Source organism: Ranitomeya imitator, chromosome 5 (assembly GCF_032444005.1).
Source record: "Ranitomeya imitator isolate aRanImi1 chromosome 5, aRanImi1.pri, whole genome shotgun sequence".
Taxonomy (NCBI): domain Eukaryota; kingdom Metazoa; phylum Chordata; class Amphibia; order Anura; family Dendrobatidae; genus Ranitomeya; species Ranitomeya imitator.
Genome location: NC_091286.1, coordinates 112,351,265 through 112,370,831, shown reverse-complemented (window position 1 = coordinate 112,370,831; position 19,567 = coordinate 112,351,265). Strand labels below are relative to the sequence as shown.

The following is a 19,567-nucleotide window of genomic DNA, read 5'->3' as shown; positions in this document are numbered from 1 at the left end:
CCCCCTAGTGAAAGACAGGTGAAACTGCACAATATTGTGGTCGCTATTTCCTAAATGCCCAACCACCTGCAGATTTGTTATTCTGTCAGGTCTATTAGATAGTATTAGGTCTAAAAGTGCTGCTCCTCTGGTTGGATTCTGCACCAATTGTGAAAGATAATTTTTCTTGGTTATTAGCAGAAACCTGTTGCCTTTATGGGTTTCACAGGTTTCTGTTTCCCAGTTAATATCCGGGTAGTTAAAGTCCCCCATAACCAGGACCTCATTATGGGTTGCAGCTTCATCTATCTGCTTTAGAAGTAGACTTTCCATGCTTTCTGTTATATTTGGGGGTTTGTAACAGACCCCAATGAGAATTTTGTTACCATTTTTCCCTCCATGAATTTCAACCCATATGGACTCGACATCCTCATTCCCTTCGCTAATATCCTCCCTTAAAGTGGATTTTAGACAAGACTTTACATAGAGACAAACCCCTCCTCCTCTCCGATTTTTACGATCCTTTCTAAACAGACTGTAACCCTGTAAGTTAACTGCCCAGTCATAGCTTTCATCTAACCATGTCTCGGTTATTCCCACTATGTCAAAGTTACCTGTAGATATTTCTGCTTCTAGTTCTTCCATCTTGTTTGTCAGGCTTCTGGCGTTTGCGAGCATGCAGTTTAGAGGATTTTGATTTGTTCCAATCTCCTCACTGTGGATTGTTTTAGAAATGTTCTTACCTCCCTTCTGAGTATGTTTTCCTGGGTCGTCTTTGTTCGAGTCTGATGTTTTTCTTCCCGTCCCCTCTTCTTCTAGTTTAACGCCCTCCTGATGAGTGTAGCGAGTCTTCTGGCGAATGTGTGTTTCCCAGGTTTGTTGAGGTGTAGTCCGTCTCTGGCGAGGAGTCCATCATACCAGTAATTCACACCGTGGTCCAGGAATCCAAATCCTTGTTGTCTGCACCATCGTCTTAGCCAGTTGTTTGCATCAAGGATCCTGTTCCATCTCCTGGTGCCATGCCCGTCTACTGGAAGGATAGAAGAAAAAACTACCTGTGCATCCAGTTCCTTTACTTTCTTCCCCAACTCTTCAAAGTCCTTGCAGATTGTCGGTAGGTCCTTCCTTGCCGTGTCATTGGTGCCAACATGTATCAGAAGAAATGGGTGGACGTCCTTGGAGCTGAAGAGCTTTGGTATCCTATCGGTCACATCCTTGATCATCGCACCTGGAAGGCAGCATACTTCTCTTGCAGTTATGTCCGGTCTGCAGATGGCTGCTTCGGTGCCTCTCAGTAGTGAGTCTCCCACCACCACCACTCTTCGTTGCTTCTTGGCTGTACTTTTTGCTGTCACTTGTTGCTGTGTGCCCTTTTCTTTTTTGCTTGCTGGTATTGCTTCATTCTTAGGTGTGCCATCTTCATCCTCTACAAAGATTTGATATCGGTTCTTCAGTTGTGTGGTTGGTGATTTCTCCATGGTCTTCTTGCTTCTTTTGGTCACATGCTTCCACTCATCTGCTTTTGGAGGTTCTCTGACACTTTTTGCACCTTCTGTGACCAGTAGAGATGCTTCTGTTCTGTCTAGAAAGTCTTCATTCTCTTTGATGAGTTTCAAAGTTGCTATTCTTTCTTCCAGACCCCGCACCTTTTCTTCTAAAAGGGCCACTAGTCTACACTTCTGACAGGTGAAATTGGATTCTTCTTCTGGTCGATCTGTGAACATGTAGCACATGCTGCAGCTCACCATGTAGGTTGTCACATCTGCCATGTTGCTCCTAGATCCTGCTGACTTGCTGTGTGTTTTCCTTCTTGTGTAATCTACTCAGCCAAGCTCTCTTGCAATAATGTCCTACAGGCAAAAATTCGCGCGCCGTAAGGCGCGCGGTTTGGTGATGCTTTCGAAGCAGCTGGTCCAGGCTGTACCCAACGATCTTCTAGCTTAGGGAGACTTCGCTTCTCCCAGAAGGCACCTGGAATATGCAAATTAGCCTCCTGAAGCTTGAATCCCTGGTTTGGTGATGCTTTCGAAGCAGCTGGTCCCGGCTGTACCCAACGATCTTCTAGCTTAGGGAGACTTCGCTTCTCCCAGAAGGCACCTGGAATATGCAAATTAGCCTCCTGAAGCTTGAATCCCTGGTTTGGTGATGCTTTCGAAGCAGCTGGTCCCGGCTGTACCCAACGATCTTCTAGCTTAGGGAGACTTCAATGGAATAGAGCAATGGAATCACGAAAAACAGGTGTGAACAGAGTCTACTCAAGAGTATCAAGTCTCATGCGGCTTAATTCCTTTCACACCACAATATTACACACACATCTTACTTTAAAGGCAAAGGAATATTATTACATACAACCTTTGATGGCCACTTGTATACAGTCCGGCACAGGTGATGTTATGGATTTTACTGCAGGGTAAAAATCCTCTCCTTAGCATTTAAGGATTACGGTATTTTAGCCAATATGATGTACATCATTTGCAGTAACTCAGCTTTGCAATAAATAGGCATATGCGCACTCTACAGACGGAAACATTAATATTTCTTATAACAATGCTCCAATGTATAGAGAATGGGGTCACGCTAACCTGATTTTACACCATATCATGTGCTGTGACAGTCTGGAGATATTTAATACTTGGTCTGGACCCCACTATATTACTGTAAATAGAGCTGCAAAAAAAAAAAAAAAAAAGACTCAGTGGCATATCAAGCCCATACAGCGACATAATGTAAGGTCCTTTCTTAGGGATCATATCATACAAGTGATCATTCATGCAATTGCTTGTTCTTCCCCCGCTCATGCAGTAAATGGTAAGCACATGCCTGTGTACACAAAGAGAAGTGCTGATGTCAATGGTTTTGCAGGTCAGTAACTCAGTAAGAAAGATGGGATTGTTGGACAAAGTGTACACAGGGCAGAAGCTGTGAAGCATGTTTTGATCTATTATATCACATATAAAAAGCCATGAATATAAGGAGAGATTGTCCTGATGGAGCAATCAATTTTATTAATCCCCAGAAAAACAAGTTACCCACTTTCCATAGTGAAAGCGGAACATACTCAGTCTCTACGCCATTCACAGTCAATGGGACTGCCAGAAACAGTTCAGTAGTCGTGTAGACAATGACTACAGCAGAGGTGGAGCATGCACACCTCCTCTCCCTTCAAGGATGCAACAGCAATCTATACGAGGAATACCACTTCACTACTACTCTCATCAGAGTTAGAAGTGAGAAAGCTGCGTTTGGGCCTGCATCCGTCTTTGGGGTGACCACCTCCATCTCCCAGACCTGGGTAAGCTTGTCCCCTTGCACTTTTTAGATATTCTCCTGTGTGATGTGTGTTTTTTTAATTAACTAGATGGTAGCCCGATTCTAACGCATCGGGTATTCTATAATATGTATGCAGTTTATTTATGAAGATTTTCGAATAATACATTGAATACACAGGATTCGGCCGGCCGGGCGCGACCAATTAGCAAAGCGTGGTTCAAATCCTGTGCCAATTCGCGGCCGGACTGCGCCTGTTGCTGATTGTTTGCGGCCGGCAACGTAGTATATAGCACAGCCACGTAGTATATAACAGCCCACGTAGTACATAGCACAGCCACGTATATAGCACAGCCCACGGAGTGTATAACAGCCCACAAAGCATATAACACAGCCACGTAGTTTACAACAGCCCACGTAGTATATAACACAGCCACGTAGTATATAGCACAGCCCACGTAGTATATAGCACAGCCACGCAGTATATTGTACAGCCCACATAATATATAGCACTGCCACGCAGTATATTGCACAGCCGACGTAGTATATAGCAATGTGGGCATCATATCCCTGTTAAAAAAAATAATTAAAATAAAAAATAGTTATATACTCAGCTTCCGTCGTCCCCCCGGATCCAGGCGAGGCAATTACCGATGCTCCTCGCGACACTCCGGTCCCAAGAGTGCATTGCGGTCTCGCAAGATGACGATGTAGCGGTTCCGCGGGACCGTACGTCATCATCTCGCGAGATCGAAATGCATGGAGCAGTCACCAGAGCGTCGTGAGGAGCGGGAAAGGCCTGTTCTGGATCCGGGGGGCCGACGGATGGTGAGTATATAACTATTTTTTTTAATATTAGATCTTTTTACTATTGATGCTGTTTTTTAGTAAAATTAATCGCCCGGTACTCCCTTTTCTCCTATTTGTCATGTTTTTGGAGTTGGTGTAGCTGTTTTAGGGTGGGCCACCATAGGTGCCCAATTCTCTTAGCATTTGATATGCAGCTGGGTTGGTTTCTCTCACCAGAGTTGTGCCTGACCTACACAAGTCCACCAGGTGAGCAGATTCCATCTACTCTTCCCCATTTCTCCTCACCAGGACTTCAGCAAAGAGCGCTCTTATTTTGTCTTTTAGTTCTCCATTCAAGATGGAGCTGCAGAGCTATGGATAGGTGATAGCTTATTTTTTCAGGGAATGAATAAATCTTCAAAAGACTTTAAAGGGAACCTGTCACCAGGTTTGACCGATATGAGATACGGCCACCACCTTTTAGCTCTTATATGCAGCATTCTATAATGCTATAAATCTGCCCCAGATCCAGCCTGCAACAAAAGAAAAACACCTTTTATTATACTCCATGGGGGGTGGTCAGGTCTGAGGGGTGTTGCTGGTCTCGGTCTGGCGTCTCCCTTCTGCTTTTGATGCCGTCCTCCTTCTTATGGATGACACATCCCTACGTCATCGTGCTCCTGCGCAGGTGTACTTCTCTGCCCTGACTAGAGCAAAGTAAAGTACTACAGTGCGCAGGAGCCGGGAAAGGTGAAAGAGCCCCAGAGCATGCGCACTCCAGAACTTTATACTCTGTCCTAGTCAGGGCAGAGAAGTACACCTGCACAGGAGCGTGATGCCGGGAGACTGTGGATGACGCAGGGACGCACCATCCACAAAAAGCAAGGAGGACGGCATTGCAAGAAGAAGGGAGGTGCCGGACAAAGAAGAGAGACCCCTGGCACACTCCGCAGGCGAGTATAATAAAAGCTCTTTTTCTTCTCTTGCAGGTCGGGTTGAGGGCAGATATACAGCATTATAGAATAATGTATATCAGCCCTGAAAGGTGATAGTGTTATCTCATATCCATGAAACCTGGTGACGGGTTCCCTTTAAACACGTCCCTAACCTGGAGTTCTGCGAAAGAAAGGTCCTGTATTATCACTTAATAGACACACAGACAGCAGTAGGCAGCCAGTAAATAAAGTGAACTTTCACATGCAAAGAAAAACAGTAACGTGCTGTAATTACAAAAGCGAACGGGCCATATTCTCGGGAAAGGAGGGGCAACAAAACAGAAAGGAAAACGCAGATTCAGGAGAACAGCGGCATTTACACCACGTAAAAACAATGACATATTTATGACAAGTGACAGGTCCTCTTGTACTAGTTGGTCCGCTGTGAGATATGTCAACAGTTACACGGCTGGAGGTCACATAGGCAAAGAACAGTAAGTACATGGAGACGTAACTACGCCATAATCACTACCAGCGACAGCTCTCGCTAGTCCACAGCCACTTGCTGCACCTGCAGAGCCCTCGCACACACTGGCTGTGCACAGCACGGTGACGTCTGTAGAGGCTTTGCTGCGATCCCCGAGTGCATGGAATGTGAAGAGTCCACACAGGAACAGACCCAATAATTGTGCTGACTCATGACCTGGAAGAATGTGCTTCACTTGCTCCACATGCTTTTCTTGGAACATGTGATATGTATTAGGGCAAACTAAGTGGAAAGGGAGTGGTGGAGACCCGGAACCATCACCAATTTAAAAAGTGATTTTATTACATACTACAGTAGGACAGTACAGCATTCTGTACTACAGTCCACCACAATCTATGACCGTGACGCCAGCACTGATTGGGCACATGGCTAATGTGCCATAACAACCGCACCTGAGCACAAGGAACGAGAGTGCCGACACCGCTGGAACGGAAACGGCGCGGGAGGGGAGTATAATGGTTTTATTTTCATGGGGGCAAACATTCAGATCAAGGGCTTGTTCTAGTAGTGGACAACCCCTTTATTATAAGGGACCGTCCCGAGTAGGGTCACCTTGATGTGGTGGGATGGCCTTTACGTTTTTTTAATCAAAACAATATTACCCAAGCCCCCCATGTTATTTTCATGCACCATTGATATTTGCTTACTTACTGCGGGGTATTTGCTCATTTTGTTTTTGTCTTAGGTTTTGTTTGTTTAGAGGCCAGTGTGAACATGCGCCTACACATTGCATGCATACCAACTTCTATTCCAGCTAATTTATTTCTTTTTCCCTTTGATATAAGAAAGTGGTGTCCGAAGCCCTCAGTTTTCCAGATATGACCTTTCGTATGTCACTTCTGAGCAATGACAGGTGGCTGTTACTAGAAAGTTAGAACTGGAGGCCCCATCACTTGATACAATGGGCTTTCAAGCTTTATTATTAATATTATTTATTTATATAGCACCATTGATTCCATGGTGCTATACACAAGAAGAGGTTACATCAAAATACAGATATATCTTACAGTAAACAATGACAGACTGATACACCATCGTCAAAGCCACTTCACGGCAAGGAGAGGAAACGTGCGAGTAAGAGGTGCAGCAATATTCTATACCACGTTCCCACTGATATACACAAACTACTTTAAGTCTCAACTGCTCAAACTATAGAAAGTTCATGATGAGATTCAATTTGTATCTTTAACACAATATAAATGACAATGCTGGATTGGCAGAGAGTAAGTAATGCTGATTTTCTTTTTACAGAGCTGGAAAATCCCTTTAAACTTGTCACTGAAAAGGTAAAGCGAGAGTGTAAAAAAAAAAAATAAAAAATAAAAAAATTGGCCGATTTTCATCGCAAAAAAAAAAAAAAAAGGTAGTTTTCATCAGTATGGCATTCATTTTTATACATCAGCAATGAATAAAATTTATTAGACCAAATACAGTTCCCTAGTTTCATAATGACAATATATCCTCAAAAATTGAGGAACTGTTGATCCGATATTTTTTTTTTGTTTAGGCACTCGGACTTGAATAGGAAAGTCTCATCCAAAACACGGAAGAAACATTTGTGTTACAAAAAAACAGCAATCCACTTAACAGCCCAAAGGAAAACATGGGGCCGTCAGTCTTTTCCATGAACAGAAGTAGGACTGGAAATACAGTTGTGTGAACGGAGCCAAAATGTGAGATCAGCACAATACTGTATGTTATCTAGTTTTCATGGCTTATAGTCATCTGCTCCTTCTTACTGCATTATTGGAGAACATTGCGGACTCCCTCAACTCCACCTCGTCCACCTGGATTCAATTTGAGGTCTCTGATGCTCACAATTTGCTCGAAGTTCGAGTTACCGCCTAAAATTCTCAATAGAGCAGTCTGACTTTTTACTTTCATTCCCTCCGCTCTTTCTATTAGGAGTCTCTTTTGCAGCATCCGCCTGACGGCTGAGTTATTAAATTAAGACTTGAACATTCTTTGTACTTAGCAATAAGTGTGATTTTACTACATTTTTATCTTTAATTCCATGTCTTAGTAAAAGTGTTTTTTTTTTTTGGTTTGTTTGTTTTTTGCAATTGACGACCTTTTCACTCTGGATTGATGATTCCCAAACTCCAATCCTCACAGTCCCCAAATAGACCATGTTTTCAGGATTTCCATAGTATTCCACTAGTCAAGAACCTGGGACAATTTCTAATGCCTTAATAATAATTCCATCACTTGAGAAATACTAAGGAACTCTTGAAAAACAGATAGGTTGGGGCCCATGAGGACTGGAGTTTGGGAAACGCTGCTATAGATTGGGTATGCATGGTGAACTGGGTTGATACTCCTCTGGTAGCCAACTTGTATATTCTTGTTTTTTTCCGCTTGTTGAGTTTTTGTACTATTATTAAGCAATTAAAAATCAGACTTTTTTTTTTTTTTTTTTTTTTTTTTTTTTTAAAAAGGACCTCTAATAGCCGACACGGATAGTGGCTCCCTCCCTCTAACAGCTCGCTCACACAAGCATATAAGGCTACTTTCACACTAGCGTTGTACGACGCGCGTCGCAATGCGTCGTTTTGCAGAAAAAATACATCCTGTAAAGTTGTCTGCAGGATGCGTTTTTTCTTCATAGGCTTGTATTAGCGACGCATTGCCACACGTCGCAAACGCCGTGCGACGGTTGCGTCGGACTGTCAGCACCAAAAAACGTTGCTTGTAACGTTTTTTGGTGCGTTGTGTCCGCCATTTCCGACCGCGCATGCGCGGCCAGAACTCCGCCCTCTTCCCCGCAACTCACAATGGGGCAGCGGATGCGTTGTAATAATGCATCCGCTGCCACCGTTGTGCAGTGTTGAGACAGGATGCGTCGGTACGTCGGCCCGACACACTGCGACGGGCCGACGCTAGTGTGAAAGTAGCCTTACGCGGCCGAGTGCTATTCGATGTTTTGTCAGATAGCTCTCACACCAATGTTATACTATGGAACAATGTTGACTTATGGTTTTGTTTTTCTCACTCCAAAAGGAGGGAAAATAAAAAAAAATAAAAAATTGCAACATGCTGCAAGTGCTTCCAATAATCAAATCATGCGCACCCATATAAGCCTATGGGTGCATGTGAAACATCAGACTGCACTCGGATCCGCAGACTTAGACAATGGAGAAATTAAGTCCTCTGTCTTCTCTACACCCGTGATATGATTCTCTTATGCCAGAGAATCGGATCCTACTAAGATGACACTCGGCTCAAACTTAGATCAGAGTTATCCAAGTGGCATTAGCATAATCGGCCAGATTCTCGCTTATTACAGAATCTAAAGCCGTCTGACCGCAGCCTAACCCTGACCAACCTGGCAAAATGGGAATACTTTTGCAAACTGAAAACCAACTTGATCTCTCCTGAACTGCCTCTATTAATGCCCCTTGTTTGGATATCTGAGGGCTCATTCAGACGTCAGTTTTTCTAGTACGAGCGCTATCTGGCGTTTCTTCGCAGACGGCATTCGTACCTAGAATATTCTATGGGGCTGTGTACATGGCAGATGTTGATACAACCGTTGGATCAAAATCAGCAATGCAAAACGGCATTCGAGTGGGGTCCGATTTTCAAGGAGAAACTTTTTTTTTTCTCTCAACGCAAGAAAAAAAACTGATGAGACACTGATCAGAATAATAGTTTTTTCTCGTATGTGGAAAATACTGATTGAGCCCTGACACTGCATTATTATTCTCACTTACACACATTATATATTACAAATATAATTTACTTTCACCACTTTCATTTAGGGTATATTTCTTTCTCGGTATTACCTAGTATTCCACCCACTGGGGGCTCGTTCTCTTTATATCGTGGTTACTATCTGGGGGTCATCTGACTATCATTGCCTGGACTTTGAATTTTTCACCTCTTACATGTTTAGTTGTCTTTAAATGTAATGTGTCATTGTTATAGGCATTTTTTAGTGTTCCAACAAAATATTGTGATCATTTTTTGTCATATCTGGGTGTGCCGTCTGTTTGCTGTTTCCTATATCTGAGTAGTATTTGCACAGGTGGATGTACACCCCGTTACGCAAGCTAGTGGACTCACTACTTTCCTCTTTATGTCAGTATCTAATACTTAGCACCTATCTGAAGGAGAAGTCATGAATATTCCTTGGGGCAACATGAATGTAATCTCTATACCTCTCCAAGCCCTATGGTCACTGGTGACTGGTTAGTTTCCTGCAATCACCTGATGACTGCAATTTCCCTTATCAACAATTAGACAGAAATAAGCCATTCAAAGGTGGGCTGTAATTTTCTTGTTTTCTTTGGGGGAAGTCCATCCGTAAGTAAAGTAACATCAGCAAGGACAAGAAAGTACCAATCTGTGCACTCACCCTATTGGCATAGAGCTGAAAGATAGTATACAAAGGCACTACAAGTTTTTAAAGAGACACAGACTCGAGCATCTTCATCACCCTGCGAGTAAATGGGGAAAGCATAAAAAAGAGAAAGAGAAAAAACATGCCTAAAGCAAGCTGCAATTAGAAAATAAAATAGCAAGAGGTAGATTAACTAAAGTGCCACATTTATCATGGGGTGCTGACTCTTCTTGCAGCTCATAAAAGGGGCATGACTGAGTATCTGTAAGTTACACCAAATAAATTAGTGGTAGGCGTTTGTTTTTTGGTGCAAAAAAAGGTCTAAAACTATGCCCCCCAAGAGATGGGATAAAAATAGATAAGTGCATCAAAAATGAACCATTATGGCACATTTGGGGCATTTTATGACTGTCTATTCTAATTTAACGCTGTCAAAAATATAGACAGGATTAGTAGATCTGGCTCCCCCACGTGCACACCTCCCTCCAAAAAAAACAAATGTGTCAAAAGGGTGAAAAAAAGCCACATAGAATGCAGTTTTTGTAATAAGGGTCACATTGCCTTACTAACTGGAAGCCAACATCTGGAATAACAAAAGAAGCGCTATGTGAAACCACATTACTATATAAAAATATAGAATAAAAGGGCAAAAACGAGCTTACAGATGACTGCCCCCAAAACCCAGAAAAAGTATCAAAAGGATGGAAGAAAGTCACCCAAAATGCCGTGGTTGTAAGGGGTTTCATACCTCCTTACTGACTTTGAATCAAACATCTGGAACCAGACAATACACTGTGCGACACCGCATTACTAGATGAAAATATACATTAACCCCTTCGCGACACGCGCCGTACTAGTACTGCGCTGCCGGCACTGCATTAGTGCCAGCAGCAGTACTAGTACGGCGCACCGATCACCGCGGTCTCGCGCTGAGCGCCGCGGTGATCGGGTGCGGGTGTCAGCTGTATACGACAGCTGACACCCCGCAGCAATGCCCACGATCGGCGCTATCGCCGATCGCGGGCATTTAACCCCTCTGATGCCGCTGTCAGTAGTGACAGCGGCATAGAGGGGGATCGCGCAGTGACGGGGGCTCCCTGCGCTCTCCCACCGGAGCAACGCAATGAGATCGCGTTGCTCCGGTGACCCGGAAGGAGTCCCCGGATCCAAGATGGCCGCCGGACTCCTTCCGGGTCATGAAGTGACCTGGCTAGCCGGCGCCTGCTGAGAGCAGGCGCTGGAAAGCCAGCTAAGCTGCCTGTCAGATCGTTGATCTGAAAGTGTGCTATGCACAGTGTCAGATCAACGATCTGATCTAATACAGAGATGTCCCACCCTGGGACAATGTTAGAAAGTAAAAAAAAAAAAAAATAGAATGTGTAAAAAAAAAAAAAAAAAATCCCCAAATAAAAAAAAAAAACCATTTCCCAATAAATCCATTTATTTATGTAAAAAAAAAACAAAACAATAAATGTACACATATTTGGTATCGCCGCGTCCGTAACGACCCACTCTATAAAACTATCCCACTAGTTAACCCCTTCAGTGAACACCGCAAAAAAAAAAAAAAAACAAGGCAAAAAACAACGCTTTATTATCATACAGGCGAACAAAAAGTGGAATAACACGCGATCAAAACGACGGATATAAATAACCATGGTACCGCTGAAAACGTCATCTTGTCCCGCAAAAAAAAAGCCGCCATACAGCATCATCAGCAGAAAAATAAAAAAGTTATAGCTCTCAGAATAATGCGATGCAAAAACAATTATTTTTTTATATAAAATAGTTTTTATTGTGTAAAAGCGCCAAAACATTAAAAAAATTACATAAATGAGGTATCGCTGTAATCGTACTGACCCGAAGAATAAAACTGCTTTATCCATTTTACCACACGTGGAACGGTATAAACGCCTCCCCCAAAAGAAATTCATGAATAGCTGGTTTTTGTTCATTCCGCCTCCCAAAAATCGGAATAAAAAGCGATCAAAAAATGTCATCTGCCCGAAAATGTTACCAATAAAAACGTCAACTCGTCCCGCAAAAAACAAGACCTCATATGACTCTGTGGGCCAAAATATGGATAAATTATAGCTCTCAAAATGTGGTGATGCAAAAACTATTTTTTGCAATAAAAAGCGTCTTTTAGTGTGTGACAGCTGCCAATCATAAAAATCCACCAAAAAAACGCTATAAAAGTAAATCAAACCCCCCTTCATCACCCCCTTAGTTAGGGAAAAATAATAAAATGTAAAAAAATGTATTTATTTCCATTTTCCCATTAGTGCTAGGGTTAGGGCTAGGGCTAGAATTAGGGCTAGGGTTAGGGCTAGGGTTAGGGCTAGGGTTAGGGTTAGGGTTTCAGTTATAATTGGGGGTTTCCACTGTTTAGGCACATCAGGGGCTCTCCAAACGCGACATGGCGTCCGATCTCAATTCCAGCCAATTCTGCTTTGAAAAAGTAAAACAGGGCTCCTTCCCTTCCGAGTTCTCCTGTGTGCCCAAACAGTGGTTCCCCCCAACATATGGGGTATCAGCGTTCTCAGGACAAGTTGGACAACAACTTTTGGGGTCCAATTTGTCCTGTTACCCTTGGGAAAATAAAAACATAGGGGATAAAATATCATTTTCGTGGAAAAAAAAATATTTTTTATTTTCACGGCTCTGCGTTATAAACTGTAGTGAAACACTTGTTGGTTCAAAGCTCTCACAACACATCTAGATAAGTTCCTTGGGGGGTCTAGTTTCCAATATGGGGTCACTTGTGGTGGGTTTCTACTGTTTAGGTACATCAGGGGCTCTGCAAATGCAACATGACACCTGCAGTCCATTCCATCTAAGTCTGCATTTCAAACGGTGCTCCTTCCCTTCCGAGCTCTGCCATGCACTCAAACGGTGGTCCCCCCCCCCACATGTGGGGTATCAGCGTACTCAGGACAAATTGGACAATAACATTTGTGGTCCAATTTCTCCTGTTACCCTTGGGAAAAAAAAAATTGCGGGCTAAAACATCATTTTGTGGAAAGAAAAAATGATTTTTTAATTTTCACAATGCTACATTCTAAACTTTAGTGAAACAATTGGGGGTTAAAAGTGCTCACCACACATCTAGATAAGTTCCTTAGGGGGTCTTCTTTCCAAAATGGGGTCACTTGTGGGGGGTTTCCACTGTTAAGGCACGTCAGGGGCTCTCCAAATGCGACATGGCGTCCGATCTCAATTCCAGCCAATTTTGCATTGAAAAGTCAAATGGCACTCCTTCCCTTCCGAGCTCTGCCATGCGCTCAAACAGTGGTTTATCCCCATATATGAAGTATCGACGTACTCAGGACAAATTGCACAACAACTTTTGGGGTCCAATTTATCCTTTTACCCTTGGGAAAATAAAAAATTTGGGGCAAAAAGATCATTTTTTGTGAAAATTAATAAAAAAAATTTTTTTACGGCTCTACATTATAAACTTCTGTGAAGCACTTGGAGGTTCAAAGTGCTCACCACACATCTAGATTAGTTCCTTAGGGGGTCTACTTTCCAAAATGGTGTCACCTGTGGGGGTTTCCACTGTTTAGGCACATCAGGGGCTCTCCAATCGTGACATGGGCTCCGATCTCAATTCCAGCAAATCTTGCATTGAAAAGTCAAATAGCGCTCCTTCCCTTCCGAGCTCTGCCATGTGCCCAAACAGTGGTTTACCTCCACATATGGGGTATCGGCGTACTCAGGACAAATTGTACAACGACTTTTGTGGTCCAATTTCTCCTGTTACCCTTGGTAAAATGAAACAAATTAGACCTGAAGTAAAAATTTTGTGAAAAAAAGTTAAATGTTCAATTTTTTTAAACATTCAAAAAATTCCTGTGAAGCACCTGAAGGGTTAATAAACTTTTTGAATGTGGTTTTGAGTACCTTGAGGGGTGCAGTTTTTAGAATGGTGTCACTTTTGGGCATTTTCTGTCATATAGACCCCTCAAAGTCACTTCAAGTGTGAGGTGGTCCGTAAAAAAATGGTTTTGCATATTTTGTTGCAAAAATGAGAAATCGCTGGTCAACTTTTAACCCTTATAACGTCCTAACAAAAAAAAATTATGTTTCCAAAATTGTGCTGATGTAAAGCAGACATGTGGGAAATGTTGTTTATTAACTATATTATGTGATATAACTCTCTAATTTAAGAGCATAAAAACTAAGAGTTTGAAAATTGCTAAATTTTCATAATTTCCGACAAATTTTTGTTTTTTTCACAAAAATGCAAGTCATATCGAAGAAGTTTTACCACTATCATGAAGTACAATATGTCACGAGAAAACAGTGTCAGAATCACCAGGATCCGTTGAAGCGTTTCAGAGTTATAACCTCATAAAGTGACAATGGTCAGAATTGTAAAAATTGGCCCTGTCACTTAGGTGAAAACAGGCTTTGGGGTGAAGGGGTTAAAGGGCAAAAGTGAGCTTTTATGTGACTGAAGCTGCTGCAGATGGATCCGTGTCTGTGCACAATCACTAGTAAGAGAAAGGATGATAGAAATGAGTGGACGCACGCCGGCCGTCAGGGCAGATACTGGGAATCTACTCCTCAGACACAGCAGGCTGGGGCCAGTGACACAGCGAGAAGGACACATGACCTGCACATTGTATGATCCACATGTGTCTGTACACGCTTCACGCCTGCAGCCACACAACACGCTCAGCCTCTATACCTACAGTGTATGAATTATTAGTATTTCATGGAAAGCAGATCGCTTATGCTTTTAGAATTCTGATGCTGCTATATTGCAACTATAGAGGATAGTGCCCAGCATGTACCAGCTGAGAATTCAGAGGATAGTGCCCGGCCTGTGCCAGCTGCGAATACAGAGGAGGATAGTGCCCGGCCTGTGCCAGCTGCGAATACAGAGGAGGATAGTGCCCGGCCTGTGCCAGTTGAGAATACAGAGGAGGGTAGCGCCCGGCTGAGGGTACAGAGGAGGGTAGCGCCCGGCTGAGGGTACAGAGGAGGGTAGCGCCCGGCTGAGGGTACAGAGGAGGGTAGCGCCCGGCTGAGGGTAGCGCCCGGCTGAGGGTACAGAGGAGGGTAGCGCCCGGCTGTGGGTACAGAGGAGGGTAGCGCCCGGCTGTGGGTACAGAGGAGGGTAGCGCCCGGCTGTGGGTACAGAGGAGGGTAGCGCCCGGCTGAGGGTACAGAGGAGGGTAGCGCCCGGCTGAGGGTACAGAGGAGGGTAGCGCCCGGCTGAGGGTACAGAGGAGGGTAGCGCCCGGCTGAGGGTACAGAGGAGGGTAGCGCCCGGCTGAGGGTAGCGCCCGGCTGAGGGTAGCGCCCGGCTGAGGGTAGCGCCCGGCTGAGGGTAGCGCCCGGCTGAGGGTACAGAGGAGGGTAGCGCCCGGCTGAGGGTACAGAGGAGGGTAGCGCCCGGCTGAGGGTACAGAGGAGGGTAGCGCCCGGCTGTGGGTACAGAGGAGGGTAGCGCCCGGCTGTGGGTACAGAGGAGGGTAGCGCCCGGCTGAGGGTACAGAGGAGGGTAGCGCCCAGCTGAGGGTACAGAGGAGGGTAGCGCCCGTCTGAGGGTACAGAGGAGGGTAGCGTCCGGCTGAGGGTACAGAGGAGGGTAGCGCCCGGCTGAGGGTACAGAGGAGGGTAGCGCCCGGCTGAGGGTACAGAGGAGGGTAGCGCCCGGCTGAGGGTACAGAGGAGGGTAGCGCCCGGCTGTGGGTACAGAGGGTAGCGCCCGGCTGTGGGTACAGAGGAGGGTAGCGCCCGGCTGTGGGTACAGAGGAGGGTAGCGCCCGGCTGAGGGTACAGAGGAGGGTAGCGCACGGCTGTGGGTACAGAGGAGGGTAGCGCCCGGCTGAGGGTACAGAGGAGGGTAGCGCCCGGCTGAGGGTACAGAGGAGGGTAGCGCCCGGCTGAGGGTACAGAGGAGGGTAGCGCCCGGCTGAGGGTACAGAGGAGGGTAGCGCCCGGCTGTGGGTACAGAGGGTAGCGCCCGGCTGTGGGTACAGAGGAGGGTAGCGCCCGGCTGTGGGTACAGAGGAGGGTAGCGCCCGGCTGAGGGTACAGAGGAGGGTAGCGCACGGCTGTGGGTACAGAGGAGGGTAGCGCCCGGCTGAGGGTACAGAGGAGGGTAGCGCCCGGCTGAGGGTACAGAGGAGGGTAGCGCCCGGCTGAGGGTACAGAGGAGGGTAGCGCCCGGCTGAGGGTACAGAGGAGGGTAGCGCCCGGCTGTGGGTACAGAGGAGGGTAGCGCCCGGCTGTGGGTACAGAGGACGGTAGTGCCCGGCTGTGGGTACAGAGGAGGGTAGCGCACGGCTGTGGGTACAGAGGACGGTAGTGCCCGGCTGTGGGTACAGAGGAGGGTAGCGCCCGGCTGAGGGTACAGAGGAGGGTAGCGCACGGCTGTGGGTACAGAGGACGGTAGTGCCCGGCTGTGGGTACAGAGGAGGGTAGTGCCCGGCTGAGGGTACAGAGGAGGGTAGCGCCCAGCTGTGGGTACAGAGGACGGTAGTGCCCGGCTGAGGGTAGCGCACGGCTGTAGGTACAGAGGACGGTAGTGCCCGGCTGTGGGTACAGAGGAGGGTAGTGCCCGGCTGTGGGTACAGAGGACGGTAGTGCCCGGCTGTGGGTACAGAGGACGGTAGTGCCCGGCTGTGGGTACAGAGGAGGGTAGCGCCCGGCCTGTGCCAGCCATGGGTACAGTCAGAGTAGTGCCCAGCACCCCCATTACACATACATATAGCAGGGTTACATACAGCAGTGACCCGCACACAGAGCACAATACACGTGTCACACACAGCCCGGGGCTGCACACCCCACACGGATACATTACCCCATGGCCGGCTAAGCCCCGGACACCGGTCTCCTTGGCAGCACACGCCTCTTCTTGCTCCTCTGAGGTATAGTCCAGCTCCCCGTCCTCCTGGTTGCTCTTCTGTCTCTTGGGCTGACTCTCGTACTCGCCCTCTTCGTACTGCTCGGAGGATGAAGACGACATGACTGCGACTCCTTTGTCCCGCACTGACTGACACTACACTCTGAGTCCATCCAACCGGGAGCGGGGCGGAGACTGCACGGAGGACGGCCTTCATGGAGTGGGCGTGGTCTGACAGCCGCCGGCCGAACAGAGCAGGGCGCATGTCACTGCAATAAACCCTGCGCCAGCAACTGGACGGGGCGGAGCTCTGTCATCTGCCTTTACAATTGGGAAAGCTTGTTGCCATGGCGATCATGTTTCTACTAGTTCTAATGGCGACTGGACTCTGGCAGTAACCGCTTGTGGTGCAGCCCAGACAAGCTGTAGTGTACCGTAACCAGCACATGTGACTGTGGAAAAGAGAAACGTGTGGTGGAAGATATGTCTGTACATGCTGATACTGCGGGTATGGATGGCGGCCACACAGGCCAACGCGCCAATGCAAGATAGGCTGCTTTCTTTATTCCAATGGCTGGTTTTATGTTAGAACTGCCTGCGCCTGGTTTACACCAGTTGTGATGTCACCCCACCATAGCTGTCACTGGTTGTGATGTCACCGCACCATAGCTGTCACTGGTTGTGATGTCACCGCACCATAGCTGTCACTGGTTGTGATGTCACCGCACCATAGCTGTCACTGGTTGTGATGTCACTGTACCATAGCTATGCATGTAGAAAAGCCGCGGAGACACCATCACGTGTTTCTCAACGCAGGCAATAAATAGCCAGGTCTTTCACCGGGAAGGAACAACCACGGGAAGGGAGCATCCAAAAAGGAAAACCACCTATGCCAAAACATGGTATCCATCCACAGACAGCTGTTTCGGGGTAATTGCCCCTCATCAGTGTGGAGTAGGAAACTGGCTATTAGGAGCAGTGCCTAGTAAAAAGACTATAAACATAAGGATGAATGACCTCGGGGAGATCAAAACATCCAACACCGCGGAGACACCATCACGTGTTTCTCAACGCAGTGATCCAGAACACTGCCCCCATCCCTTATGGGAAACTGGCTATTAGGAGCAGTGCCTTTCTACATGCATCTGCATATTTCCCATAAGGGATGGGGGCAGTGTTCTGGATCACTGCGTTGAGAAACACGTGATGGTGTCTCCGCGGTGTTGGATGTTTTGATCTCCCCGAGGTCATTCATCCTTATGTTTACTGTACCATAGCTGTCACTAGCTGTGATGTCACCGCACCATAGCTGTCACTGGTTGTGATGTCACCGTACCATAGGTGTCACTGGTTGTGATGTCAACGCACCATAGCTGTCACTGGTTGTGATGCCACTGTACCATAGATGTCACTAGCTGTGATGTCACTGTAAGGGGGTTACATTCACTGTAAGGGGGTTACCCCAGAAGTGAAGTCGCCCAGTTCCTGGGCCTCCCAGACGAGATGGTCCCATCGGAAACGGTACAGCTGACCGCTAGGCCAGAAGATCCATGGCTGGTGACTGTCAAAGCGGAGGCAGCTCCGGACCCCAGACTGCTGCAAGAAGGGCGACAGATATTGGAACTCATGAGGGCGGAGCTCTCAGAACTTACCCCACAGCAGGTACCTAAGGTGGAAGCCTTATTGGGGAAATATCGGGAGGTGTTCGCCAGAGACGAAAACGACTTTGGACGTACTACGGCCATCACCCACGAGATACCCACCGGGGATGCGGCCCCAATCCAGGAACAGTACCGCCAAATACCCCCACAGATGTACCAGGAGGTGAAGGGAATGCTGTCACATATGTTGAAGAAGGGAGTTATACGTGAGAGTCAGAGCCCGTGGGCTGCCCCTATAGTCTTGGTGAGGAAGAAGGATGGGTCCTTGCGGTTCTGTGTGGACTATTGTCGGCTCAACGCTTGCACTGTGCAGGACTCGTACCCACTGCCCAGGATAGAGGAGTCTCTGTCGACACTCGGGAATGCCAGGTATTTCTCCACGTTAGACTTGGCCAGCAGCTACTGGCAGGTGCCCATGTCCGAGTGAGACCGAGCCAAGACGGCTTTCATCTTTCCGATGGGACTGTATGAGTTTGACCGGATGCCCTTTGGCCTAGCCAACGCCCCTGGAACGTTTCAGCGACTCATGGAGAGATGTCTGGGAGACTTGAACTTTGAAGCCACTTTGATTTACTTGGACGATATCATCGTCTTTGCCCCCACCTTTGAGGAGCATCTGCAGAGACTGGGGTAAGTTCTGAGTCAGCTGCAGAAGTACGGCTTAAAAGTAAAACCCCAGAAATGTCACCTCTTTCAGACTGAGATTGAATACTTGGGGCATATTGTCTCCGCTGAGGGGGTGAGGCCTTCCCAGGAGAAGATCGCTGCGGTACAATAGTGGCCAACGCCAAAAACTGTGAAGGATGTGCGTGCATTCCTGGGACTCACAGGATACTTCAGACGCTTCGTAAAAGACTTTGCTCACCTTGCTAATCCACTGCAGGAGTTTTTGAGGGGAGTGCCCTCTTGCGCCAAAAACAGAAACATACAGTGGGGGAAGCGTCAGGAAGAGGCATTCTTAGCTCTGAAGAAGGCTCTGACGGAGGCCCCTGTGCTGGCCTACGCCGACTTCATGTAGTCGTTTATCTTGCACACTGATTGGAGCCTGCAGGGCCTCAGGGCAGTACTCTAGCAGATGCAGGACGGAAAAGAGCGCGTCATCGCATACGCCAGTCGGTCTGTGCATGACTCGGAAAGGAATCCAGAAAACTACAGTTCGTTTAAGCTGGAGTTGATGGCGCTGGT

The 19,567-nt window shown here is 46.7% G+C and overlaps 1 protein-coding gene across 1 annotated transcript in view; it reads right to left on the bottom strand.

The window, feature by feature from the left end:
• Positions 1-17,012, bottom strand: part of HNRNPLL (heterogeneous nuclear ribonucleoprotein L like) — a 99,108-nt gene extending 82,096 nt beyond the window's left edge. Inside the window, exon 1 of the mRNA XM_069769082.1 lies at positions 16,680-17,012. Within this exon, the coding sequence (XP_069625183.1) occupies positions 16,680-16,844 (165 nt within the window). The 5' untranslated portion in view covers positions 16,845-17,012. The remainder of the gene's footprint in view (positions 1-16,679) is intronic.
• Positions 17,013-19,567: the final 2,555 nt, after the last annotated feature.